At 32.9% G+C, this 27,538-nt stretch overlaps 4 protein-coding genes across 15 annotated transcripts; all 4 read right to left on the minus strand.

Annotated features, from left to right (window-relative positions):
• On the minus strand, positions 1,442–9,922 carry LOC109342917 (polyadenylate-binding protein-interacting protein 4-like). 9 transcript variants are annotated; one of them, XR_002107132.1, is made up of 16 exons: positions 9,710–9,922; positions 7,954–8,117; positions 7,710–7,871; positions 7,222–7,358; positions 6,820–7,010; positions 5,999–6,176; positions 5,657–5,893; positions 4,370–4,476; positions 4,160–4,226; positions 4,015–4,048; positions 3,499–3,776; positions 3,245–3,382; positions 2,622–2,717; positions 2,484–2,537; positions 1,706–1,926; positions 1,442–1,535 (listed from the first exon to the last, which is right to left on the minus strand). XR_002107132.1 is itself a non-coding variant. In XM_019580974.1 (16 exons), the coding sequence occupies exons 2-15, from the start codon at positions 8,090–8,092 to the stop codon at positions 1,897–1,899; spliced, it is 1,848 nt and encodes a 615-aa protein (XP_019436519.1). In that variant the 5' UTR covers positions 8,093–8,117; positions 9,710–9,922; the 3' UTR covers positions 1,560–1,760; positions 1,848–1,896. The 9 variants fall into 9 exon arrangements, 8 of the variants coding, with proteins under 8 accessions (XP_019436519.1, XP_019436518.1, XP_019436523.1 ...); XM_019580974.1 differs by lacking the exon at positions 1,442–1,535 and having other exon boundaries at positions 1,560–1,760; positions 1,848–1,926; XM_019580973.1 differs by lacking the exon at positions 1,442–1,535 and having other exon boundaries at positions 1,560–1,926; positions 7,954–8,112.
• Positions 6,444–24,497, minus strand: LOC109342920 (peroxisomal membrane protein 13-like). 3 transcript variants are annotated; one of them, XR_002107133.1, is made up of 6 exons: positions 24,430–24,497; positions 23,256–23,492; positions 22,849–23,147; positions 22,435–22,527; positions 21,805–22,131; positions 6,444–6,454 (listed from the first exon to the last, which is right to left on the minus strand). XR_002107133.1 is itself a non-coding variant. In XM_019580983.1 (6 exons), the coding sequence occupies exons 1-6, from the start codon at positions 24,443–24,445 to the stop codon at positions 21,910–21,912; spliced, it is 816 nt and encodes a 271-aa protein (XP_019436528.1). In that variant the 5' UTR covers positions 24,446–24,497; the 3' UTR covers positions 21,689–21,909. The 3 variants fall into 3 exon arrangements, 2 of the variants coding, with proteins under 2 accessions (XP_019436528.1, XP_019436526.1); XM_019580983.1 differs by lacking the exon at positions 6,444–6,454 and having other exon boundaries at positions 21,689–22,131; positions 22,849–23,073; positions 23,125–23,147; XM_019580981.1 differs by lacking the exon at positions 6,444–6,454 and having other exon boundaries at positions 21,689–22,131.
• Positions 11,516–12,091, minus strand: LOC109342921. Its single transcript, XM_019580984.1, has one exon. It carries the CDS (start codon positions 12,036–12,038, stop codon positions 11,538–11,540), a length of 501 nt encoding a protein of 166 aa, XP_019436529.1. The 5' UTR covers positions 12,039–12,091; the 3' UTR covers positions 11,516–11,537.
• On the minus strand, positions 13,974–20,696 carry LOC109342919 (GTPase-activating protein gyp1-like). Of its 2 annotated transcripts, XM_019580979.1 has the most exons (11): positions 20,654–20,693; positions 20,472–20,597; positions 19,461–19,611; positions 19,166–19,349; positions 17,462–17,532; positions 16,748–16,885; positions 16,575–16,666; positions 15,662–15,933; positions 15,372–15,457; positions 15,103–15,204; positions 13,974–14,277 (listed from the first exon to the last, which is right to left on the minus strand). In XM_019580979.1, the coding sequence occupies exons 2-11, from the start codon at positions 20,585–20,587 to the stop codon at positions 14,116–14,118; spliced, it is 1,374 nt and encodes a 457-aa protein (XP_019436524.1). In that variant the 5' UTR covers positions 20,588–20,597; positions 20,654–20,693; the 3' UTR covers positions 13,974–14,115. The 2 variants fall into 2 exon arrangements, with proteins under 2 accessions (XP_019436524.1, XP_019436525.1); XM_019580980.1 differs by lacking the exon at positions 13,974–14,277 and having other exon boundaries at positions 15,098–15,204; positions 15,372–15,479; positions 20,654–20,696.

Here is a 27,538-nt window from a genome sequence, read left to right on the forward strand (position 1 = left end):
TTAATATTATGTCTTTTGTATCAAAAGTAATTACAATACATCATATAATCATTTATAATATTATCAATTCAATTTACTATTTTGGTCATTCCTTTCTCTTTCTATACATAAAACCAATAATTTATATAAAATATTAATTTTGTTTTTTAAAATCATATGGTGTCAATTTGATCCACCCATAACCTTATGTATAAAGTATGTCATCCTTATACATAATGAATTAGGTTTTGGACACTCTCCAATACTAGATTGCATGGATAAAAAAGAATTTTTTATTTCTCATATTATTTAATTTAAAAATAAATAAATATTTAGATCATTGATTTTTTGTGTGTCCATATCACCAAATTCACCCAATATTATATCATCAAGTAGTAAAGATGATTTCAACCCATACATAACATCGACTCACTTATTAAATTATGAGACATAATTTGTTCCATAAGATCAACTAAAAATGAAGTTGAAGATTAAAAATTCAACTAGAGACTAAAAAGTAAAACATCAGAGATACTAAATGTAAAAAAATTTAGAAGAACGTCATAAAATTATTTGATTAATTGTTAACTTATACGTTTATGACTTACCATTCATCAACTTATCAAATCATGACTTATAAACTAAATACCTTAAAAACTCTATCTTATCAAGTGGAGTTAGTGACATATTAGCTGAAGTAGGATGAGAATGGGGGAAAATGTCTTTCTACACAAAAATTGGACACCATATTAATTTCCAATATTTTTGTGGTTTTAGAAATATTATATGTATATATATAAAAGAAAAGACAAAATTAGATAATAAATTGAGATATATACATTGTCAAAATTTTGATAGTGGTAGATATGATCCTATGCTGTGCTCAGGGCCACCACAGATATAAATTGCCAAATTTTGTTTGGAAATTTGAATTATTTACTTTCCAAGTATTTCTTCATTTATATGCGGGTCATGTGGGGACCAACCCATTCACATAAGTTGCAAGGATATTATTCACATGCATATGTCACCCAGTTTTCCTATTTTCAATTTTATCATTTAATTATATATAATTTAGTTTTTCCTTTTCTATAAGTCAACTAATATTAAAGCAAGTAACTTTGCTAGTAAGTGGAAGGATGTACTCAAAGCATTATCAGGATGACAAAAAAAAAATGTATGGACTGACAGTATATATGTTTTATACACCGTCAATACATTATTCACTATTTATTTTTCATCATCATTGACTCTTCAAAAATAATACAAATGAATGGTGAATAATGTATAAACTATGCGTAAATCTTTATACTGAAAGTGCATATATATCACTCCATCTGGATTCTAGAGTCATAAGACCATCCACCCAAAAAAAACATTATCAAGAATCATAAGACCATAGTGAAATCGACAAATTAACATTATAATTCAAAAGAGGTCGCTCAGACACACCTTTGAAGCATTTGAACAAAGACATTTTGCAACATGTTGGCATCAACATTGAAAACCATTTCAGGGCTACTTAGCAGGTAGTAGTGAATGAGCATGTCACTGACCTGGGAAATTAACATAAACAATGGTAACACATAACAAATGTGCATGTCATGGATGCAGGCATATCTTAAGGGTCAGTATATTGGATAATAGGTAAAAGTAAATGTTGCAAAATATTAAGCAGGGAAAACAAGGTGGTCAATCTGAGCTTAAGTTATTACACCACCAAAACCTGAGAAACACTAGAGGTCATAAAAGTATATCCCAAAACATCAAGCTTGCATGGAATATGTAAATAAAGCCTTCATGGAATCTTCCCATAAGCTGCAGATATCATCATTTAAAAGTTTTCAAGCTATCCATTGAGTTCATTCTTTTCAGGCAAGGAGTGGACTTGCCAAGAATGCACAACCGGTCAAATTATCAATACTCGCGTCCCTTGTATTGCATTTCCTGTAAGATTCAGAAGATTTATTTCCCAGATTAAGCGCATAAGTTCCCAAAACTATATAATGAATGATAGCTAAGACTGCTCAAATTCAGTTCAGAATAATCAGGGTAATAAAGATAATTTGAATGCTCAAAAGTAAAGCTTACAAAATGATGCTTATTTTCATCCAAGAAACAAACTATCATGATTATATTTCAGCCCAACAACTTCAACCTTTAGTATTATGCGAATTTGGACCTCCAATAACTCTTTTTAATTTAATTTCAATCACACTCCAAGCAAAGAAATTCATGTATCACCATCTTTGATAAGAAGAATGTCTACATCAAGATGGAGACTTAAGCATGTATTTATTTGGAAAGCTGATTTTATCAAGTATCTTCTCACACTTCTAACGACAGCGAGGTGAGATATAGAATTACAGCTATGCATACGAAGTTTACCAGCCAAAGAATGAAAAGGGATAAAGAACAAAGATAATGTAACATAAAATATACACAGTTTTTAACAAAGTCCCAAAACTAAAAAGAAATTATGAGTAAAAGAAACTAGTCCTTACAGGTAGGTAGCCTGGCATGTATACAGCTTGTCTAGGACCAAGAAGCTGTCCATACTGCAATCAGATAATAAACAGTTAGCCTAAAGCACCAAAATTCACCCAACAGTCACTAGTGAGATACAACAAGTGATATCATACCTGTGGCTCATTTGGATGAAAATATGCTTGAGATTGCATTTGTGCTACTTGCGGATTGTATATGATAGGTTGCGGCCCAGAAAAATTAGGTCCAATCTACAAAATGTATGCAACCCCGTTAATTTTTTGTAAACAATTAAAGCCCCCTGTCAGAATAATGAGGCACTCATCATTGTAAAAAACACCACAATATTGGACAACCACACTGGTACTTATCATAACATTCACACCACACAACACATATTGTGACAGTATTGTAGAGTGATTAGGTCAATTTCACACTAAATCCTATTCCATTTAACTAATGATGCAAGTCAAAATTCAAAGCAAGTCTTGGGGAAATATTCCACCCCCAATTATCCCATAACTACGAACTCCTATATATATTAGTAGATGCTCTAAATGGCATTTCACTGCACGAGGCTCCCACTTGGTAGGGTCTGGGGAGGGTAAATGTATGTGATCCAATCTGATTTGATCTTATCTTATTTTATCTTATCTTATATGGAATTTGTTGCCAAATGAAAACCCTACAGAGGAACCTAGGTAAAGTTAAAACTGAAAAACATAATACGTATTTTCCTCACTAAAGATTAAAGAATATCTGAACATGGAATACTTACTCCAATACCCATGGGCATGCCTGGCACATTTTGTACAGTAGTTGGAAAATAGAAGGAAGCCTCGGACGCAGGGGAGGGAGGCCGAATAGGTGCTTGAGATGGAATAAAAATCTTCGCATTAGGATTGAGTTTGAATTCCTTAAGAACACGAGGGGGAAACAAAAAAATGTGGAAGGTTAGAGACATCAGTAATATAAAAGACCAAAGTTAGCAAAAATATTCATTTTTTTTAAATTAATCTTGAACTTTCACACCTTCGCATTGGGATTGAGACTTGATTTCTCAGAAGACAATGAACCCACTGATGAACTTGGAGATAAACCAGGACGAGCAGAAAGCCGATGTGAATTTACAGATTTTGCTTCCCCAATCGCTTTGCCATGTGCTGAACCCTCACTCAAATCACTAGGTGATCCTGTCTTCTCGTGAATCTTAGATGAAGTAAGAGATGAAGGAGCATATGAGGTGGCATTAGGAGATAATATCCCTTTATCAGAGCCATCTTTCTTCAGGTAGAATGAAGCCTTTGAATCTGCACTAATATCGTAAGATCAGTGGAAAAAATATATGATAAAAAGGCAGCTTATATAATAAGTTTTGAACTTAAGTGAGAGCCTCCAGAAGTACTATAGAGTACTCTGAAAGCTTCTGAACTTCCTTTAAAATAAACAGAAAAATCACACATATGAGAATAGTTTAGTTTCATCTGCATCATTTCAGGCACAATAATCAGGTCAACTTGCAGAAAGCTTAGGAAAAATTTCACAAACCCTCAGATTTTGACAGTTGAACATCCTCAGCTTGCTGCATCATTTAAAGAAAAAATAATGAGATTGGTGTTGGAACTGATAGCAAACACATCGAAATATTTTGGTATGCACAAGCTTGAGTGATTATGCTGAAACTTTAACTCACTACCTGACTTTCTTCCTTTGTATTACCATTGCCTCCGTGTAGATCACTAACCAAGTTCTCCTGAATCCTGTAAGGTTGTTTGACAAGAGAAATTCATAACAAAGCTGATATTTATGCTTTCAATTTCAGAAATCCATCATTGGGGAAACAATACAAATCACTAAGTGGGAACGGATAATTATATACAGAAGAGAAAAGGGCAACAAATACCTGCTTTCTCCATCCAATGATGTGTAGCTTTTGGCAGGGAGTTCAGATGCTAACTGCTTAGCATAATCATACGAACCAGAGAGGATTAAATCCACACCGGTACTTGACTGAAAGTATTATGCAGAATTTATGAAGTAAAATAATTTGTATGATGAGAAGAAAGCATGTCGAATGAAAAGAGAGGAAGGAGAAGGCAAAAGTTTGGGAAAAGGAACTTTTGATACCAACATCCTTCTGGACAAGGAAATCTATGATTTAGTATTGATGTTTAAGCTGTAGCGCTTTCAAAAGCATTGTGAAACTTGGGATTTTTAGCACACTTTCAAACAGAATACATTCATGAACATAACACAATCACAACACAGAAAATTGTCCTGTGCCAGATTCTTTGTTCATATTTTCTGAAGGATATTTTTCTGATCTAGCTGTTTTGACGTTTATTAATCATAAGATCCGAACATAGTACATGATTTTATATCACTCAAAGTTGAAGTTTCAGGAAAAAATCCCCCAGAGATGAAACACCAATACACGCTGCATCAGTTATTCAGTCACACCATTAACTCCATAAAAGCTAACATGTCTTTAGTCCCATTCCCAATAATAACCATGGTTAATTGGTTATCAAACCCAGACTGGACCAACGAGCAAGACCAGATTAACTTTAAACTAAACTGACCCAGCCATGCCCATAGAATATATGAACCAGCTTTGAACTGACCATGGTTTGCGCGGTTGGCCAGTCCAATTCTTTTTTGGCAAAATGTCACAAATCCCACAAAGTTCTGCCACTGGGGGTTGCATACAAACACCCATAACTGACAAGGTAGTCTCAGGCTCTCAGCTACCATGTCAGTTTTACTATTACTATGGGCTTATATTATTAGCTATATTTCATTTCATTCTTATGACTTATGTCCAATTCTTTTTTGGCAAAATCTCACAAATCCCACAAAGTTCTGTCACACACCCATAACTGAAAGGTAGTCTCAGGCTCTCAGTGACCATGTCAGCTTTACTATTACTATGGGCTTATATTATTAGTTATATTTCGGATCATTCTTGTGTGAACTGTTTCTATTTGTAAGTTGAATATAAATGTTGAGCTTTATGCACAGAATACGGTAGTACTCAATCAAAAGAAGAACATAATACGGTAGTACTCAATCGAAAGAAGAACAAGCCAGTGTCCTACAATGTGAGTCATGTGCCCAATGAATAAGAATTATGAAATGCCACACTTTTAGTTATTAAGGAGGAAATTATTAGAATGGAATAAGGAGATACCACATAGGAGGAATTTCCCATTGTTGGAGCTCCATCATTGCCTTTTCCACCACTTATTTCATTGGACCACTTAACGACCGAACCAAATGTACCACCAAACGTATCAGAATTGTGTGAATCAAACATGTCCTCATTTTCATCATATCCACTATCATCAACACCTTTACCCCTATAGACTGAAGAGAACATAGTTTCTTCATCAATATCAAGGTTTTCATGTATGTGAAGGCCTCTTTCCTGTTGAGAAAATCGTAGTTCATGGTATTCAAATAGACAAAAGTGCTGAAATTAACCAGGATCAAAGAAAAATAAGAACAATAAAAATATTGAATCCACGCAAACCTCTGCAAGATGAAGATCTTGTGTATCCTCTCCCTCAATCTCTCTAGCTATTCTTAAAGCTTGTCTTTCTAATTCTCTTGTCTGAGGCCCTTTTTCAAGTTTTGTTGTGTAGATTTCCTCATTGAATGTGCTTTTTACACCAAACAATGTCTCATTTGTTTCAAACTGATCCCATCCCCTTAAAAAAATTAAATGAATGAATTGCCAACACAAAACAAAATGGAGCAGCAGAAAAAGAAAGAGAAAACCTTTATGTAAAATAATGATATATTGTAGTAAAACCTTTATATACACAATCAAAACTCTTAATAATGAAGGATATACCACATAATTTCTGTGCTTCTTTTAGCTATATCAAGAATATATTGGTAGCTAAATTGCCAAACTGTGGCAGTGACCTTTTGATAATTTTGATAATTCCTCTAGCAAAATTACCCACCAATAAAGGTTATAGACCTACAGTCCAAGAGTATATTTGAGACAACACAAGAACAAAAATAACTGTTGGTAACTATTCTTGATGAACTTTGATATCCTAATGCAAAACGAGTCTGTGTTGTTATCTATCTCTTAATTTTTTTGTCAAAAAATAAAAACCCGGTTTGATGTTCCAATTCGTAAAAGCTGGACTCTAATTTAAGAAAGTTCCTGTTAAAAACTAATGCAAAATCTAAACACTAGTTTCTAGGCTAGCTTCTAAGTAAAACGAAGAATAAAGGCAATTAATAGGCATGCATGTCATTGCCAAAGTTTCAAGGAAAAGGATAATTCTGCTCTACATAAATTTATTAAAATAATAAGCAAATAATAAGTTAAAATACCTGTTCCAGTGGCCATCAAAGGTATTTTCCAGTTCAGGGCATTGAGGATCATCTTCATCAGGTACCCAGGGTTTTAATTCTCTCCCTAGGTCAACATGACGGGATTGAGATATCAATGAATCAACCATGATTTCCTGGTGCATATCATGGTGCGATTCACTAGGTAGGTCATCCCTAGTAACAGCAACACCCTGCCATGATTGATACACCAAAAATATCATCAGCAAACAAGTTGGCAATGTGTCAAAAGCAACTTCATCAGTTCATCAAACCCTAAACCAAGACTTTACTATTTCAAAAGATTGCTATACAACATCCTAGTAAAAACTCAAAATTGCTGATTTTGAATGAGGTAACTACCACTATTCACTGCAATTTGAGAATACTAGATAAGTAGCAAACCTTTGCTATGACTTGTACAAGCTCCTTTGCAGGTATAATTAAAATCTTTGAAGGAGCCTTGCCGAAAAATTCTACACCAGACTTCTGACCTCTCAAAGAACCATCCTTGACTATGCGGACCATTTTCAAAATGATTCCTAGAAGAATAGGAATGATAATGTGAGAAGTAAACAAAGTCAAATTCTATATGACCTATAAAAAAAGTATTGATGAAAACAGGAAGCAACAATCAATTTAATCAGCGACGTATAACAATCCTAATAAAATCCAAATAAAACAATAACTACTAAAATTATAAAAAAAATCTTATTCAAATAAGATAAACCCTCAAATTACAAAGAATACGAAACAAATTATTAATATAAAATAGAAATATTCTAAATAATATGTTTATCCATTCTTCATCAGTTAGCTGTTCAATTATTAAAAATGAAGTCTTCATTCTTCAATGTCACCAAAATCAATAACAAGTATATAACACAACATACCAAACTCTTTGTCAGCATTTGTTGCATGAAATATTCCGGAGTATATAGATCCATTTTTCACCTGGGCTTCCACCTGGTGCCCAATAAGACATGTTGTTATATATACTAATCGATCATGTGAAGGGCTCTCATAACTACCACCTTTACTGCCACTCACAGCACCTATGAAAACAAATATCAGCAAGGAGAACATAAGCCACACTTTGACAAAGAAAATAATAAAATACTCAGCTCAGAATTTCACCTGTACTGGCCAATCTATTGAAATTTAATTTTCCAGATGGGACCTTATTCTCTGATTTTGTTACCCCTTCTCTTTCAGATTTTCTACGGCCATATCCATTAGACGATTTAGGCTGCCCAGCTTGTTGCAAATTCATCATGATTTACAGCCCCTTCCCCACTGACCTAGAATACATAGAAAATCAATTTACAGGGTACATTCTACAGTAGATGGGAAAAGAAAGAATAAATATCTATTCATAAAACAGTAATCCCTGTACTTCAATTAAGATTACAACATAGTTTTAAAACACAAATCAATGGTTGACTCAGCCAAGGTTCCGGCACAATGCATCACAGTTGCCACTAGTCAAACAACAACAACAAAATATTCATTGAACATTTATACTTTTTTTCTTTTTTTTTCTTCTTATGATGTGGGGGGCTTTTGGAAGAATGAATACTAAATTATTAATTCACATTCAAAGGCCATCATAAATGATAAAGCGCATCTCTGATCCTTGCAAGCTTTGGTATGTATCTAGCAGGGTGCAAACAGCACTTTGGGCCAATCATAAAAATGGAAACTTTGAGCAGTAAAAACAGCTAGACTTATTGTATTACATATATATAAATTAAGATATAAACATACCCATACAAGAAATCAATGATTGGAAAATTTGTGAGGAGACAAACTACAAAAACTTTGAATGTTAAAGATGTTCATCACTCAAAATTCCTAGTGCTTCAAAAATTTAAAAATCAACTCCAATTGTAAATGCCATTTTAAAATTGTATTTTGTGAAGCTTACAGGACACACATTAAAATAATGAACAAATGGATCAAAATATATTTACATGGTGTGAACTGTGAAGACTAAAAATAAACGGACAACAGTGTGACTTAGCTCAGCGGAAAACTCAAGGTTGGAGGGGAACATACCACCCTTGATACCCATAATGATACCTTTGTCATTTCCAAATGGTACTTAGTGGCACTTACATCAATATGTATGCATTAAAATAAAGAAATAAATGCCTCAGGATATGTTTGTATAGTGTCAAAAGTAAACAAGCAAGTCTTACACATGGGAAACTCAAGGTTTTGTTACGAAATTACCCTGTTAACCCCCCACCCCCTCAACTCCTAACATTGTCTACCCTCTCTAGTCCCTCCCTTGTTCCCATGACCTATTCCAAACATAATCTTACTATTACACAAAATCTGTAGCACTTGGAAAATGGATCGAATATTAGATTCTGGGAGGAACCAAATTGCAGACAGAAGAGGTTCCCTTCTCTGTTCCAGTTCTAGTTCTCCAAACCATTCACATTAGGTATCCAACCTACATTGCCACCCTAATGACCCTATATGTAGCTTCTATTGCTTACAGGATTATAACATTTTTCCATTTATTTATGATAGAGTATGACGTCGTCGTCGATCAATCAATGTAGCCGATCAAGCTCGGTTATTGTTGTTCCATTTATTTCAAACCCTAAAAGTCACTTATTAGTGTGATTAAAAAAATCCATTATCAAAGCGTCTGTGTGTACAGATTCAAATGTTACTTAATTATTTCATACGGTAAATATTATTTACAGTTTAATTCATCTCTAACTCCAAGGTCCTATTTCAGAATCTATGGCTCCTATGAAAACTCAAATTTCAACAGCAATACCAATATGATCAATAAATTACATAAATTCATAATAGTAAAATCAACGAGGAGCAAGACAAGCCACTAAGAAACGAATTGAAAAGAGAAATAGAATACCTATAAGAGCTTGATCACAATTTAATTGATCGATTCCAGTGGAAGCTGGAGATGAAAAGAGGGATGATTCGGTTGGAGGATGAAGATGCCGGAAAATGCGACGGAGACAGAAACCGGTGCGGCGGAGAACGGCGGCGAAGTTTGGATTCCCTCGCTCCGATCGCGAGAGAGAGAGAGAGAAAGTGTTTTGAAGCAAAATATGAACTCTATATTATTTTCAAATATTTATCGTTAATAGTCAAATTCAAATTAATTATCTTAGATGGATAGGATGAAAGATAATTGAAATTGGAAATTTGATCCAATGAAACAAAATATTATATTAATGCATAAATGTGTTTCTAAATTAGTATGAACACTTTAATTTGAATTTGGAAATTATTCCATCATATTAGTTACGTCATGATTGATTTATAGCCAACGTTTAAATCAAACTTTGAGTTATGCTTACACCATTTTTGAAAAAAATTGATAGAGTTTATAAACAATATGTTAATTTTCTTACAAATAAATAGTTGGAAATAGAAAATAACTTTGTGTTGAAAATAATGTATTTTCTGTATTATCAAATGTATTTATCATTATGTGAATAATGAACTAATTGAAATTTAGACTTTTTGTTGGCTGAATTAGGCATTAAATATATTGAAAAGTGTTGGAGTTAAATTTTTAAAATTAAAAATTGTTCACAAAATCCAAATAATAATAGAATTAAATTTAACAACCCTCCGCTTGCTCTCATCCATAAGGAAACTAACTAGCTCAATTTTTGTTTAACTTGTAGTCTTGTACAAAATATTGAACTTTATGCAGAAGAAAACACCAACAAGAAAATAAGTAAATGCATAACTTACCATAAGTATATGAATGGATGCATAAAATTTATGATGTGTTCTGTTCTAAATATTTGATGAGACTAATTTTTGAAATTATAGATTTAAAGACTTAAAACTAATCTTAATTATCTATTAGAACCAACTTTTGAATACAATCTTAAATATCACATGTCTCTTCCTTTATAAATAAAGGAAGTCTTCTTGATATTATTTTTTCAATATATAAAATTATATACATAAGATATTTGACATATTCTTACCCTTATCTTCATAGGTAAGGAACACTGGAAGGTCACCCATAATTTATAAAAAAAATATAGAAGAGGGCAAAATGGGAAAGAGTGTAAAATGTGTGCACTGATAGTGTAAAGATTTATACACAGCCAGTGCATCATTGACCATTCATTTGTAATACTTTTATTTAAAAGTTACTGATAACTAAAAATCAATGGTGGATGATATAGTAACAGTATAAAATTTTTTTACCCTATCGATATATATATTTTTCCCAATGCGAATTGGTTGAACTTAGTATCATGTGGAATAATGTAATCATAATTGTGGTTGAATTCAATTATTTGGTATCAACAATATATTCACTTATCCTATAAACTAATCATTTTCAGGTTGTATGATTATTCATTTTAATAAGTGTTGCTCTCAAAAATAAAATATTTAACATTTTAATGATAATGTGATTTAGCAATACATTATACTACTAAATCAACGCAAATGTCGATTGGTAACAATATGGATTTAAGTTATGATAATACAGTTTTTTTGTATTATCTATGTATCTCTTCATTTTTTAACTCCTCCGATTTGTGGTTATCTTTCCCAATTATGACCCCCATAAATCGAACATTTGAACTTAAGATAATATGGTTATTGATAAACTAAAATTATTTACACCAACATATATTAAAGAAACGATAAACTATACATCAAAGTGATTAATGACATGGACATAGAAAATGATTACGAATTATTAATTACCCAGATAAACCAAGGAAAATAGAAACCACAACACCAAGCGAGTAAACCCCAATCGCGGTTCCAACGACATGACCACCGGCGCGTGAAACAGCTCCAATCCCAGCAATACCAGCAACACCAACCGGAACTCTGAGAATAACCGCTTTAGAAGCAGCAGATACAACAGCATCAGTGTAAAGCCGAAGAGCCCATTCTCTGAAGAGAGTATTCCCAATAAGAGTTTCATCGTTGGTGGTTTGGCGCGTGACGACACGCAGGGCTGAATCGACGCGAGTACGATCGGGCGGTGTAGGGAGCCACGTGTGGATGAGTGGTAGTTGAGGGAGGAGGAGGGAGTGGAGGTGATCGGAGGCGGATTTGAGCTGATAAGGGAAGACGGCGTTGAAAGAGTGTTGAGTGAGAGAGAGACAGTGAGAGAAAGCTGAATCACATGATGAGTTGAATTCGGGTGAGTTTGATAGAGATTTCTCTACTCGCTTTGAACTTGATAATCCCATTTTTCTTTCGATAATCACTTCTCACTCAAAACACGGTTTCATGTTCTCAGACTCTATTTATTATTAACCAAACCAGAGTCTAATAAGGCTCAACTTGTTCCACAAGGGGTGAGCATGGCCGGGTTGGGATAGGTTAAAGTTTATCTTACCCGATCCTAAATATTAGTTGGGTCACTATTTTGAACTCCGACCTGATTCTAGACCCGATTAAATATAATGTATACTTATTTTAGATAAAGATTTTTCAGTATTATTTATTATTATGAATATGTAGTTTGATATATAAAATGATATATGTATATATGTATTATTAATCATGTATATATTATGGAAAAATTAAAGAATAAATGATACTTTTGATCAAAAGAGTATCATTACTCTATACACATTTGAGTAGAAACACATACTAACATGATGAGCGAGTGACCCTGGGACAGGATGGGTCGGGTCATGCTTGGTCCCTACCCGACCCTAAATATTGACTGAGTCTATTTTTGGAACCTGAATTCGGTCCTAGACCCAATCCTATTTGGACTCGATCATGATCGACCATGTCGTGTGAGCGGGTATGGCCTGGTCCTGCTCACCCCTAACTAGAGTGATAAAGTAGTTTAAGGATATGGTAAAAAGTTTAAAGAATAAATGATGTTGAAAGTTCGAGTCTCGTCAACAATAAATTTTAAAAAATAAAAAATTAAGTTATAAGGTGGTACGATAGTTATATACTTATACTAAAAGATTTAAGGAATTTAAGGGTTTGAATCTCACTCACCACAAATACTAACATAGTAACATTTACCTATAAAAACAAACATTGTACTATGTCAAAGTTATCAGTTCATGTGAGAGATAATCATTGGATATTACAGGCATGTATTGTGTTAAGGGTTTAAGGAATTAAGTGAAAAAGTTAAAGGTTCCGATCTCACCCACAACAGATATTAATATTAGTAATATTTACATATAAAAAATCAAACAAACATTATACTATGTCAAAGACATTGGTTCATTGAGCAACAATCATTAAATATTTCAGTTATATATACCAAAATAGATTAATTTATTACCAGTAGAGTGTGGTAAAGCTCTTGATTATACCAAAACTAGTTTCTGGAAATAAAAAATTTCTCATGTTTCATGTTGAAAGTGCCACTAAGAATGAGAAATATGAGAGGCACATAGAGCAATTGCTGTTAGATGTAGCTTAAAAATACATTTTGGTTCAGTTTCATTTTAGATGTCTTTGGGGCATTAATTTAGTGATTTTTCACTTTCCTTAACTAGATTCACATCTTCAAGTCAACTAAGCAAAATCTTCATTTGATATAAAACCATACCAAATTATTATCATAAAATGAATTTGGGATCCATGAAGTGAACCGATAAGATCAAAAGAAGAAAGAAATGAATTAATGTTAAACAATACCCTAAACAAGAATCAATGTGATTATTGGTTGAGATGAAGAACAAGAATATTATTAGAAAGAATGAAATAATAACAAGAATTGAGATGTACAAAAGGTCCCACGTCCTTTCCCCAAAAGGTCCCACATCCTTTCCCCTGATTCCACAATCAGAATTTACTTCTGAATTAACTCCCCCTCATCCAAGAGATCGATTTCCTATTTATAGCCTAACTAACAAATTATTATAGAAAGCCTAACAAACTAACTACTTTAGGATATTTTAGGAAATATACTACAATTAGGAAATCTCTAACTAGACTTACATATTCCCCATTCTATATACATTTTTAATATTAGGCTTAACCCTAATCTTATCATCAACCAATAATTTCTTTTTCAAAAGAAATGAAAAACAACCATCATTGGTTGCATATATTACTAGAATATACTTTTAGAAAATAATACAACAAAAATAAGATCTTTCTGTCTCCTGTTCATTATTATTTATCCTTTACAAGATATTAGGATACATGTAAAAATTTGTTGAAAAAATGAGTTCATCTATAAGAAATAAAAACACCACATACTAAAAAGGACAATGGTTTTTGATTGAAAGAGTGAGAAAAAAGAGAAGATAGAATAAGTAAATACAGAAAATCATAATTGGTTGGTCAGGTAGATAAATGGCTAGGAGAGTTGTTGAACATGCTGTGCCACATAAATGCACGTGAAAGCACTATCTCAAGCTCCTGGTCACTCCAATTCTCAGTTGGAAGGTGTTGAAGGAACATTACCAACTCTTGGAAATCAAGCTTTTGGATCTTATCTGACCACTGAAATAACAATCATAGAAAATATTCACTATCAACTGCATAATCATGGTTAAAATATGGCTGGGATGCTAGAATTGCATTCTTCAGTTATTTTTATGCACATAGAATAACATCCCCTCCTAAACAGGACTAGTAACGATAAGAATATAAAAAAGGGTGGCTCAGCTCACGAGGCTTCCACTTAGTAACGATAAGAACATAAAAGGACAGCCCAGTGCACAAGGCTCCCATTATACGCAGCCTTACCCCACGAGCGAATAGACTGGTCGCATGATTTGAACTTGTGACCTCATGATCACTATGCAACAACCTTACCGTTGCGCTAAACTGACCCTCTTAGTAACTATAAGAACATATGAAAAGAAAATCAAGAGGCACAGTGCTGCATAGAAACATACTGGAGGTATGTATAACTAGGCATCCTAAAAGGAACTAATGTATTTATTATGGATAACATGAGTTTAGCATTGCATACAACCAATCCAGCATAGAGCTTCTAAACCTTAATCATCAATAAACTGTTATGTAATGATATAAGGTTATAGGGTAGTTCAGAACTAGCAATAGCATGTTAGGTTGTAAAGCACAAAAGGTCCAATGCAAACTACACATGACACTAAATCAGAACTTTGTTCAGTGGTAAATGTCACAATGCATTGTATAGTAAAGTACTAGAGTGGCCCAAAATACAAGTTTGATTTCTGAAATGTACCAGACGGGAAAAAAGATGCATTAACAAATTGACCAATGAATACTTTTCCTCATCAATGAAATTTAATTCAAAATAGGTTATATTAGTGAAAAGGCCAAAGCATGCTGGCTTACCGTTAGAAGAAAGCTGGCAAATATATAGATAAGGAAATCTGGTAAGGCATCTCCTTCAGCTAGATATGTGTCCCAAAGGCGTGTCACGAGATTGAAGGGTACCTAAATGCATAAACCAGACATCAGATTTAACAAACATAAAATCATACTAAAGTTGTTGCAGGTATTATCTTGATATTCAATTACTATAGCATAACATATGAAGTTCTTCTAGAGAAAACAAACCATCACACCTATAAGGGAACAAATGATAGTTTTTCAGAGCAAACCTCACGGATTAGAAGACAATTGAACCAACGGAAAGCAAATTGAAGAAATTCCAGTCCCTGCTGCTCCATATGGGTTGAAACAGGCTCTGGTGCAGCTCAAAAGTTTCACTATGAAATATCAGATTGTATTTGGAAATATACGGAAAATAATATAACATACATAAAAATAGGAATGTTTGGTAAATTTAATAAAATACAGATCCGCATGCAAAAGTGAGGCATTTACATTCATGATTTCATGCAAGTAGGAAGATTCTTAACGAAACAACAGGCTTGAGAAAAAAGGTTACCATCGATCCTCCTGACTAGTTCCTTCAACTTAAAAACAAGCCTTTGAATTCCCGGCTGGGCAAATGTGTAATGGTCTTGCATACCATCAAGCAACTTTGACAAGCACCAATAGCAATCAGCCTCTATACTAGAGATTTTATCTGAAGATAAATCAGACATTGACCAATTATCTATACTCCCTTCTAAGTGTTCTGAAAGAAAAACGACTAAAAATGGCGTAACAAGATCATTTATCCCCTGAACATATCCACTTGCAGGATGACGAATCGCCCTGGTAGAAGATCAGAAAAGCAATATAAAAACAATCAGAATAACAAAAGCATACATTCAGGATGGAAAAAAATAGTCAACAAAGGATGACTGAGGTTAAACAGCTGAAGAGTATCTATCGTCAAATTGATATATACATGACACACTTAAAATGGAAAATCTACTCATAGGGGTCGATTGTGGTTCTACATTCTTTGTCCTATTTTCTGTACCTAAGTTGCTCTAAAGGGAATCTTCTGAAGGGAATTATTTTCAACATCTTCTGAAGGGAATCTTTGCACTACCCATCAAGATTATAATTAGTACAATAAACAGAACCGTATCAAGGCTTAGTGTGAAAATCAATGAAGTCAATCCATCATATGCACCAGTTTTCTGGAGCGTAAATATCAAGGATATCTAACAATAAAAGCTATGCAACATACACTAACCTACAGCACTAACTACATTTACTAACTGTTTCAGATTAGATAGAGCACAATACCCAAAAAGTAAGCAACAGTCCCACCTTGTAGAAGTTCTATAAATTTTTTAGACAAGAAAAGAGCCACATATCGCCTCAGAAAAACCGTTAACAAAGAACACTAGCCTAAGAATAATATCTGGCCCAAAAACCAATGCAACTGAAATTAAGTATCTAACCATGTATAAAGAATACGCTCCAGTGATTTCTGAACTAGTTGCTGCTGGAAGAATGGAACATCTGGTACAGTTCTTGGACAATCAACAGCAATCTAACAAACATACAATGCAACCAGTTAAAAAAGAAACTTTAACCAAGAATTTAGATACGCATATTTTGTAACTGAGAATACCTGGCGAAGCATGTTGATCTCATCATCTGAGCGTTCTGTATCAGGAATATCATAGCACTGAGAAACACATTCAAGATACTCAAGGCGCTTCCTTTTCAAAACTCCCTCCCTTCTATCAGAATTAGGTGGTGCATATCCCTGTTGGCAGTTTATCTTTAAGTTCCCAAGAATAAAGAAACTATCCATAGAAAACATGCGAGAGGAGGTCAAATAATGTTGAGCTATTGTCTTTAAAATTATTACATCGGCTAAGTGCTGCTCATTTTTCTTTTCTAAAATCTTCTGCATGGCTTTATTTCAATTAAATAAATAAATCCATGTAAGTATCAAGATCTCTGTGTAAGAATAACCCTACACCCCATCCACAACAATTTTTTTCCTTTTCTAATCTCAAATATCAGAATGTGAGCTTTGGCACAATGGTAAGGTCGTGGCCTGGAGGTCACGAGTTCAAATCCTAGAAACATCCTTTATGATGTTGGGGCTAAGGTTGCATTTACTATCCCCAAACCACACTAGGTCGGAGCCTTGTAAACTTGGCTGCCTTTTTAATCTCAGATATCACCAAAATAGAACAAGAAACAACATATCCTGGTAAGTTCTTATCTGAACTCCAAACTTTATTGTTATCATGCTTCTCAGTTCTTATGACAGGTAGATGTCATGAAAGCTTGTACTTAAGCAAGAGAAATAGCTGAAGATGATAGGTCTTACCAAGAGAAGTCTCCACACTGTAGGACGCATATAGTCAGGAACGCCACTCCAAGCTAACTCCCGCAACTTCTCTACAATATAGATTCAGATGAAGGAAATATAAGGTGTGCATCATCACTGGAAAATTGAATTTTTTTAGATAAATTGAAAATTAAATGGATACTAGTGACTGGAGGTGAGTTCAGGTCTTTCACTACTAACACTCGTTAAGAATCATGCATAGAGTAACCTGTCCACACACTCATCGTCAAAATTGGACATTTAAAAGGTACCATAGGCATATAGTTGAAACAGGCTTGGCACTGCTTGCTCATACAGTCATACCCACCTTCCAATAACATTCTGGGATCATGCCTTTCTTACTTGTGTCTACTTGATAAATAGACTTCCTTCTTCTACTTTGTCTAACAGCAGAGTATCCTCACACCCTCCTGTTTGGTAAGGATCCCACATATTTGTCCTTAAAAGTGTTCTGTTGCTCTTGCTTTCAACATCTTAGGCCTTATAACAAACACAAACTAGAGTTCAGGTCTTCTGAATAGACTCTTCTAGGCTACTCTACATCAAGTAAGGGATACAAATGCTTGACCAAAGGGTAAAATAATCATCTAGCGATGTTTTTTTCTTGAATGAATATGCTTTCTATTCCATCTTTGGGACCTAGTTTATCTACTACATCTAATTTACCTAATGTTAAACACTACACTCCTCCTTCTTCCATTAGTTTTCCTTCTTCGATCTCTACCTTTCCTTCTTTGTATCCTGTTCAACTCAATGCTGCATCTCCAATCGGTTCTCCTGTTGCTCTTGATTCTTCTAATGTACCCACTAGTGCTGATAGCATTCAGGAAAACACTAGGAGTTCAGATGTACCTACTGAACCTGATAGTAGTCAGGAAAACACTAGGAATATGGTTGCACCTTGTCATGCTGTTCCTAGTAACTCTTATGACTCATACTTCTGGTCCTTTATCATCATTACCTCTTTCTACTCATTCCATGCACACCAGGTCAAAATCAGGAATTTCTAAACAGATTCATCCCAAGGTTTTTCTCACACATGTTGAACCACCTAATGCCAGGAGTGCTCTTCATATTCCAGTACGGAAATCTGCGACGACGAGAAATATAACGCTCTAATAGGGACTAGGAACTTGCTCTTTGGTCCCTTTGCCACTACATAAGCAAGTCATTGGTTGTAAGTGGGTGTTAAGCATTAAGCAAAACCCAGATGGTTCAGTAAGCAGATATAAAGCTAGACCTGTAGCTAAGGGATTTCATCAAAAAAGAGGGAAAATACTACAATGAAACATTCAGTCCTGTGGTTAAACCAATTACTAGAAGAATACTTCTCACTCTAGCCATGACTCATCATTGGCCTCTAGAGCAATTGGATATAAACAATGCTTTCTTAAATGGTTAACTGAGGAGGTGTACATGCAGCAGCCTCTTGGCTTTAAACATTCTAATAAGGGCTTGGTGTATAAGCTTCATAAAGCTGTCTATGGGCTAAAGCAGGCACCGAGGCAGTGGTTTGAGAAACTTAAGGAAACCCTCACTTCTCCTGGCTTTGGGAACGGTAGGTTTGATAACATATAACTCTCTTTTCATTCACAATCAATCCACTTACAAACTGTATGTATTGATCTATGTTGAGGAACAAGTCAGCAACTGCCATAAAAGAAAACAGAAATAAAGAAGTACCTAATATAACCATCGTCTCAGAAAGAACCTTAGTGAACTTCATAACTCTTACGGAATCTGTAGCTCTACCACCTACGGAAGATTTCAGGTCTAGTTCAGATGAGTTCTCTACCGGGGAGGTTGATATTTTTAGCTTATTCTCATTGGAAGGACCAATTGGCTTGCTTGTGCTGTGAACTTCATCCTGTGTCAAGAATAAAAGTCTCACTTGATAAATCGCCACCCATCAGTCTTAAAGAGATATATGACTATATACAAGAACATATAATCACAAAATATGAAATGCTAAAATCACCTCTCTTGTCTCAGATGTGTGATCACTTGTGCCAGCAGTATTGTATGACAAGCTCCTGTTGTAAGTTGGTGAGTATAAAGTTGAGATATCTGGCAGGTCTACCCTCTGGCTCGACAATATTTTACCAGGAATGCTACGACCTTTGAGTAACCTTGATAAAGAAAGAATGTAAATTACCATCAATTGTATCAAACTTATATGCTTTCTATTGTAAGCATGATGGAATACTATGAACACTAACACAAAAATAGAAAGATCACTGATTTGTATTATTATTGGATGTAAACCCGAGAAATACAATTTCTCCTACCAGAGCTCAAGCTCTTCTGAGAGACACTCTCAGACACACTATCCCAATGAAATCCACACTGCCCTCACCTTACCCCCTATACACTCCCTATAATGTGGGCTGGTCTAACTAACTTTTCTCCCTCGGCACATTCACATGACGGAAAACATTCCCTCTACTAGGACCTGGCCTAATAGTTGGCCCCCATCTAAAACCTTTACATCATTGCCTCCGGAGATTATTGTTTAGCCTATTGTGTTCTCATTAGTGTTCTCATTTATAGGCTAGACAATAATCTCCGGAACACCATTGGCTAGACAATAATCTCCGGATTACAAACCTCCAGAGATTATTTCCCAGCTCACATTATGCAGCATTTCACAGCAATCAATAAATGAGAACACTAAGAAATGGAACCATTCATTTTGAAATCCAAGATCACATCAATATTGGAATATTGGATTCTCATTCTATCAAACACACACACACACACAAAATACTCCAAACCATGTCCTAGAATTTCATGCATCAGAAACCATGATCCTAATATTAAGAATAAACAACAAAAAATCAAACTTTTAGATGGGTTTACCAAATCCCACGAATAAAATAATCAACGGGTGAAGATCAACGAACCCAGAAGCATAATTCTGGAGTTAACAAAATAAAATTGAAATCTAAAATGAAAAAATAAATAAAAATGAGATAAGAAGTATAGATACCCTTGAACATTAATAAGGGTTTGATTGAATCTGGAATCTATGAGACCAATGTTGGTGTTATCTTTGTTGTTGTTCTTATGTTGTTGTTCTGGATTGTTGTTGTCATCGTTCTTCATGCTTCAATTCAAAAATCAAAAATCAAAAATCAAAAATCAAAAATCAAAAATCCACAATCCTGTTTTTTAATTGCTTAATTATTTCAGAAGTAGAGAGTAGTGAGTGCAACACAATTTTCATTTCTTTGCTTTCTTCTACTAATCATTGCTTATTCCTTTCTTACTCTTTATCTATTCCATTTTCTATTATTTATCACTTTATCAATTATTTATTCTAACGTTCCCTCTTATTTAATACTAAAGAAGTAATCTTTTTTTTGCTACATTTCTCATTCCCCCAATAAATATTGTTCTTATAAATTAAATACTGGTATTTTGATCTGTGATCTAATATAACCTTACATTATTAGATTAATGTCTTCTTGATTAATTTTTAATTTATATGATGAGTGGAAAAATTAATGATTATAAATAAAAGTAATTTATTAAAAAAACAATAAATATCATGTAAATCAACATAATAATTATATTTTGTAAGATATATTTTTCATGATGAGAAAAACTAATACATAAAGTTTTTAGAGGAGTTTAATATATAATATACTTTATCAATTATTCATAATTAATATGTTCGTTATCATTATAAAATTAATGCAAGGATACAGTGATTAAGTAAAAATCTTGATATTGTAGGTACATGGATATTAAAGTCAATATACAATATATGAGAATTATTATTTAATGTTTATCATTAAGAATAGTATTTGACCCGTATGAGAAGATCTCATAAAGAATGAACGTAGAAAAAAATCTAGTTACAAAGGTAAAAGAAAAGAGGAAAATTTTATTTAAAAGAAGAGCAACAACCAATTTAAGTAAAATAGTTGCTCAAAATTTGGAAGAAACTTGAAAAGGTTGTGAATTTTCTATATTATCTGTGCAGTGATGCTATTCATAATTTGATACTCATTGTCCATCAATGTTTAATTAATCAATTACAAGTTTTGAAAATATAAAAAGTAAATTATAAATTATTGGTAAGAAATATGAATAAGTAATTTAGAGTGACAATAACATCTAGAGAAAATAATATGTCCTTAACAATGTAATTTTTTTTACACTTTATATGTTAAGAATCATATGCATTATTGATACAACTTTAATCAAATTTCCAAAAAAAAAATCTATACTCAACATGGGGGATGGATATTTATTTTGAAGCATCTTGGAAATTTAAAATTCTTACATGCCTATAAGTCCAAACAAAGAAAACCAACAACTTTTGTAGCTTCAGGATAAGATGATTTCATTCTGAATGCTGTTGTTTCTTCTTTTGACAGTATTTGGACACAATCTTTAAGCAAAGTAAATCTAGCACATCATTATTGAGTGGGGTCATTTCCCCAAACATTGTCCCAAGCACCACTTGGGGCAGCCTTTGGTCCCTCCATAGAGTTCACATTTCCATAGGAATTGTGTGGTAAATGCTGTGGCTGTCCATTTGGACCTGGTGGGTTAACCTTCTTCTGCTTAGGTCTGATCCCGAGCAACCGCAACACAAATCTTGCTAGCTCTCCATACAATACACCAGAGCGATCAAAAAGCTGCGAAAGAAACCAAGTATCCACATAAAACTACATTGTATTCATAACACTTGATAAAAGTCATGTGACTATAGAGTAGTATCACAGATTTGGTAACACAGTCTGTGCAAAGAAAACAAGAAAATGGAACACCTACTGCTATATTAAAATAAATATCACACAAGATGCACTGAGTACATTCCTGGAGCGTGCATGATTTAATTTGTCGCTTTAGCTTCAAGCTTGAAACAGCCACGGGAGTTGGGGACACAATTAGCAACTGAACAAAATAATAAGAAAAGGAGAGAGGTTGATGAACACAACCTGGAGAAGTGCAGTCATAAACAAATGGAAAGCCTGTGTGTTCTGGTCTATGAGCATTGATATCCGACCAAAAAAATTAACCACACCTTGCATCTGTCATTAAAGGGAAATAAGTTCAACATTATGCAAAGTAAAGTTTTCAACAAAAAATCAGATCTGTGTTAATAGAATCCAACAGGTTAAAGGAGAGAAAAGAAATGGTTAAAAAATAAGAGATTCAGGCTCTTTTTGCACAAATATTGAATAGAACTTGATCTAGAGCCTAGAAACCATCACACTACGAAAAAAGTTGTCAATGGTAAAGAATTATGTGACTTAAGGATCTAGTATCCTAAGTGGGAGAAACAATGTCCATTGTACCTGTTCATCCATATATAAGAAAATATAAGTTAGCTAAAGTATCATATGGCTCACCACACGTAGGGCTGAAATCCAAAATCCTGGCGGGGATGGAGGGGCACCATAAGGATTATTGGGATCTTGTTCTCCATAAGGTCCACCACCCATGCCATAACCACCCATAGGACCCCCCAAACCACTGTTATACATTCCACCTCCATACATCCCAGATGACCCATAAAGGCCACCACCATATCCTCCCCTGTACATACTATTACCATACATTCCTCCGCCTCCATACAACCCTCCTCCTAACCCACCAAGAGAAGATCCATACATTCCAGCTCCATATCCAGAATTATAATTCATGGTACCTGATGATTATAAGAAAAACGAAAAGATCCATCAAAATAGGCAAAAAAAGGATAATGTCAGAGATGCATGAACAGGTAGAATGTAACACAAAATTATAGAAGTGAGACCTCCGTAGCCGCTATTTGCAGAATTGTTCTCCCACGGCCTTGTGGGAACAGGCCTCCCTAGAGCGTTCCTGTTGGTAGTTGCTGGATTCCTATCAGCACTAGAAACAATTTCCCCAGGTCTTGCAGTTCCTGAAGCTTCAACTACGCTGCTTGTGGTGCCGGAAGATGGGGGTTTAAAAGGTGCTGGACCAGACGAGGAACCTGCTTGCTCCCAAGGTTTTGGTGGAGGACTATTCGCTGCAACCCAAATTCATTTACGCTATAAAAAAAGATGACAATAAATTCTTGGATAAATGAAGTGTAATCTGCAAAGGTTCTACTCTCATATACTGAGTTCTTCTTATCATAGCGGGTAATAAAGAAATAAGAGTATATATTTAACATTTTTTATACGCAAAGTTTTTGACTGCGGTTAGGGGAGATGAAAATTGTATAGATTCCGAGGAGAAATATTTCAGGATAAAATTATTTTTTTGTTGTTGTAACTCATTCATGTAGATGAGTGAACATCACCAATTACTCTTCTTTTCTTTAACTTAAACTGTGAGTGAAAATATGATTCACTCTTTATAGGGAATCAATTCGTAAAAGAATCACGAAATTTTCTTTCAATGCTTCCGCGTATGAACCCAGGTGCTAAAACTTCTTGTCTCATAGCTCTAGTAACTGAGCTACCTCATGGAGACTACACATTTCACACTGAATAGCATATTTTTTGATATAAGGTATGTGCACAGGGGCAGTGGACAATATTGTGATAATGAAATAGCTACCGCTACCTTAAAAATCAAGTTTTTCACATATAATTTATTTGAAAAAAAATATAAATTAATCCCCATAAATAAATTATTGTGAACATATAACAAATAATTATGCCTAATGATGATTCATAAAGAAAAAAACTTAATACAAACAATCTTCTGAGAATAACTTAGATATAGCTAATTGAAACATGAATCAAACAAACAGGAAGTAGAAAACTGAAATTCAGACAACAGTTATTCCAATTTACATTTCTATACGAAATAAAATATGCGATTGACAAACCCTAATATACATAATTGGGGTTGGAGAATAGAAAATTGAATAATCTACAACATGTTGTTACTTGTGATTGAAATTGGTTGAAGAAAGATAAAATGAAATCAAAATGGAATTGGAAGAAATTACGAACCAGGTGGTTGAGCCATTGAAAATGAAGGGAAACAAAGAGCATAGGATGAAGATGACTTATTCTTATTATATTATTTCTCTATTACATATAAAAAATAATCTAATATTTATATACTCGGGTCACATAATTGTTTCATTTTTTGTACCACTTCATATATTATATATCATCAAAGTTGTTTGGTTGGAAAAAATAAATAAATAAATTAAAATTATAATTATTAAATATTTTTCTGATCAATCACATGGGTTGACACACAAATGTAAAATAGTATATATATGCTCCCATCATTTATACACAATCATCCACCATTTATTTTAATTTATTATTTAAGAGAAACAGTGTCAAAAACTATAAATCTTTTTCTCATGAAAAATTAAATAGCTTTTATGAAAAGATTACCTTAAAATTTGGGATTTTTTCAACATTTATGGTAAATTTAAAAGAGGATGGCTTAATATCTTATTATATTATTTCTGTATTATTTGTTTTGTTCATTAATGTTGAATGATTAAAAAACACTTCTAAAAAATTTGTCCACACAATTTGTTTATTTTTTAAGCTTGTATCATAAAACAGTCAATCAGATGTGAAAATACACTTATTCACCATAATCTTATTAATAGAATATTTAAATCAAGAGAGCATTCTTATAAACTTCCTTTTCACTATAGTAATATTAGGAACTTGTGATTTTTATTTTATTTTTAATATTAGAAAACATATTTATTTGCCAATGCCCTTATGCAACCTAAAATTTAAAATTACCTTTGTAAAACTTAAATATATTTTATTCATAATTCGAATGGATTAATATGCATATTATTTGTTTTCTTTATTAAACGCCTTAGCTTATTTCTTAATAAAGTGGGAATTTATAAAAGTAGGATATATCTTCTTACTTAGAAAAAACTTGAATTTGATTAGATAATAATTAGTAATGGTTGATTTCAAAATACATCAATGGAATTACAATTACATAAATACTATATGTATAATATATATATATATATATATATATATATACATCTATATATATATATCTATATACATATATACGTATCATACCAGATACATAAACATGGGGAAAATAATGGTTGTTTTCGTCGTCTTGGTCGCTTTTGCCGTTGTTATTCCATGCTTTGAGGCTGGAATTGACATAAATAAAGTAGTATTTTAGAGAAATTATGTTAACATTGGAAGTAATTATGTGAGAACAATTATTATGGTAAGAAATAAGAATAATTGATATAAATAATTTGATATTATTTAAACAATAATGATTAAAATATATACATATACATGATTTTTTTAAACAATTGTGTGACAATCCTAATTAACTATCTATATATGATCATAAAGCCTAAACTTATTCTTCTAGTAATTTTTATACTAACTATTCTCATTTGAGTCAACTCCTCATTATTCTCCTAATTTTTATAACAACTATTCTTTATGCCCTCTATATCATACAATAATTTACCTATACAACTAAACCAATAGTGATTAATTCCGTTGATACCCCACTAACCCATACCAAAAAAGAATTTCACTATCCGAATGTAAATTTTGGACATCATAGTTGATATTATATATTCATATTTATCTTTAATCTATTTTCGGTTTAATATATATATATAGAGACATTCTAATAATAAAAAGTAGAAAAATAAAAGGACATGATATAGTAGATTGCATAGTCGTTATTTGCATTTAATACATTAGACACATCAATGCCAAATAAATAAACACACGTGGTTATAATCTATTGTCGGTGATATGATGTACGTAGAGGTTGAAGTTGAACCATGCATGGTTAGCTTAATGAACTCAACTATGGTTACCATTCAACTTTACATTCAATGTGAAGACTTTAGTCATATCATAATTAATATTTTAATCATAATTTTTTTTATTTCCCACATTTATCCTCGTACTAGAGGTAATCATGTCCAAACCGGGAATATTCACAGGTATGTGAGACTAACTCTCCCAATGTGCATTTTTTTCATCCGCAAGACCCGAACCCGAGTTCTTGCTTAAGGGGAATCAAACATATACCACTTAACTTGCTACTCAACTAGTATTAAAATTAAATGAGTGTAATAGATATAGGATATTATTGTAAAAATTTATATATAATTCATATATCATTTATATCACTTATAATTATTTTTAAATGTCAATAATAATTAAAAATAAGGAATGATTAATAATATAGTAACATAGTAAAAAAAGCTTAACATTATTAATGTATTCATTTTTTTCTCAATAAAATCAGAGATGACTCTTCATAGAATGGAATATAATATATGTAGGAAGGAAAATAGTTAAGTTATTTTGTATGAAAAATGATGTAGTTAATAATTCTAAGATCATTTATTTAGTCCTCCAATAAAACATATACTTTTTAGATTTTACTCTGTCCTATAATAAATTTTAGTTTAGTTGGAATTTATAGGTTAGCAATGTTCAATAGAAATCACATATGCTAAATTAATTCTATCTTTTCATTTCCAACCACTTAAGTATTACTAAATGTAGTACTATTAACTTAGTTTTTATTTGATATATGTATATATATATATATTTGTCAAAATCCCATAAGTAATATTGTGTTAGGCATAAATGAAATAGAAAATTTCAAACATCAATATTAAGTAAATATCACAATTCTATAAGTTTTTACATATTTTTCACTAACCAAGTATTTACATGGAAAATTGGAAATTATGGTTTAATCTTACAAACTTAGTATAAACTTATTTCTTGCCAATCAAACTAATCTTCATTATTGAATATCAGAACAAAAAAATGTCTATAGATTCTTTACTACAGATTTACATTGAATAAAATACATGTAAAAACCTATAAATAGAAACTATAATGAAACAAATCCTACAAATCCATTAGTATTAGAATGATTCTTCCCATCATTAAGAATCAAGAATAAAAGACTATATTTGTCTTTATTAATCTTATCTATAGAATTTTCATAGATTTTATTTTTCAGCAGCCATATCATGGTATTTGCCAGAATCATCTTCTCTCCATTCTAACTTTTTTCTCTTTCCAATATATCTTGTTATGATAAAGGGTACTATTGACCATT

The sequence above is a fragment of the Lupinus angustifolius genome, chromosome LG03 (assembly GCF_001865875.1).
Source record: "Lupinus angustifolius cultivar Tanjil chromosome LG03, LupAngTanjil_v1.0, whole genome shotgun sequence".
NCBI lineage: Eukaryota > Viridiplantae > Streptophyta > Magnoliopsida > Fabales > Fabaceae > Lupinus > Lupinus angustifolius.

Excerpts from the sequence above, each read along its gene's own strand:
- LOC109342917 (XM_019580973.1), bottom strand. The coding sequence starts at position 8,092 with ATGATGAATTTGCAACAAGCTGGGCAGCCTAAATCGTCTAATGGATAT. Across the intron at positions 7,359-7,709 it reads AAATGCTGACAAAGAGTTTG|GAATCATTTTGAAAATGGTC; the intron begins GTATGTTGTGTT and ends CTATTCTTCTAG. Across the intron at positions 4,049-4,159 it reads CAAAGGAAGAAAGTCAGGTA|CAAGCTGAGGATGTTCAACT; the intron begins GTGAGTTAAAGT and ends TAAATGATGCAG.
- LOC109342921 (XM_019580984.1), bottom strand. The coding sequence starts at position 12,038 with ATGGGATTATCAAGTTCAAAGCGAGTAGAGAAATCTCTATCAAACTCA.
- LOC109342919 (XM_019580979.1), bottom strand. The coding sequence starts at position 20,587 with ATGAAGAACGATGACAACAACAATCCAGAACAACAACATAAGAACAAC. Across the intron at positions 19,612-20,471 it reads ACCCTTATTAATGTTCAAGG|GTTACTCAAAGGTCGTAGCA; the intron begins GTATCTATACTT and ends TTCTTTATCAAG. Across the intron at positions 17,533-19,165 it reads TGAGACGATGGTTATATTAG|AGAAGTTGCGGGAGTTAGCT; the intron begins GTACTTCTTTAT and ends TCTATATTGTAG.
- LOC109342920 (XM_019580981.1), bottom strand. Across the intron at positions 23,148-23,255 it reads TGCAAATAGCGGCTACGGAG|GTACCATGAATTATAATTCT; the intron begins GTCTCACTTCTA and ends TATAATCATCAG. Across the intron at positions 22,528-22,848 it reads GGATTTCAGCCCTACGTGTG|ATGCAAGGTGTGGTTAATTT; the intron begins GTGAGCCATATG and ends CTTTAATGACAG.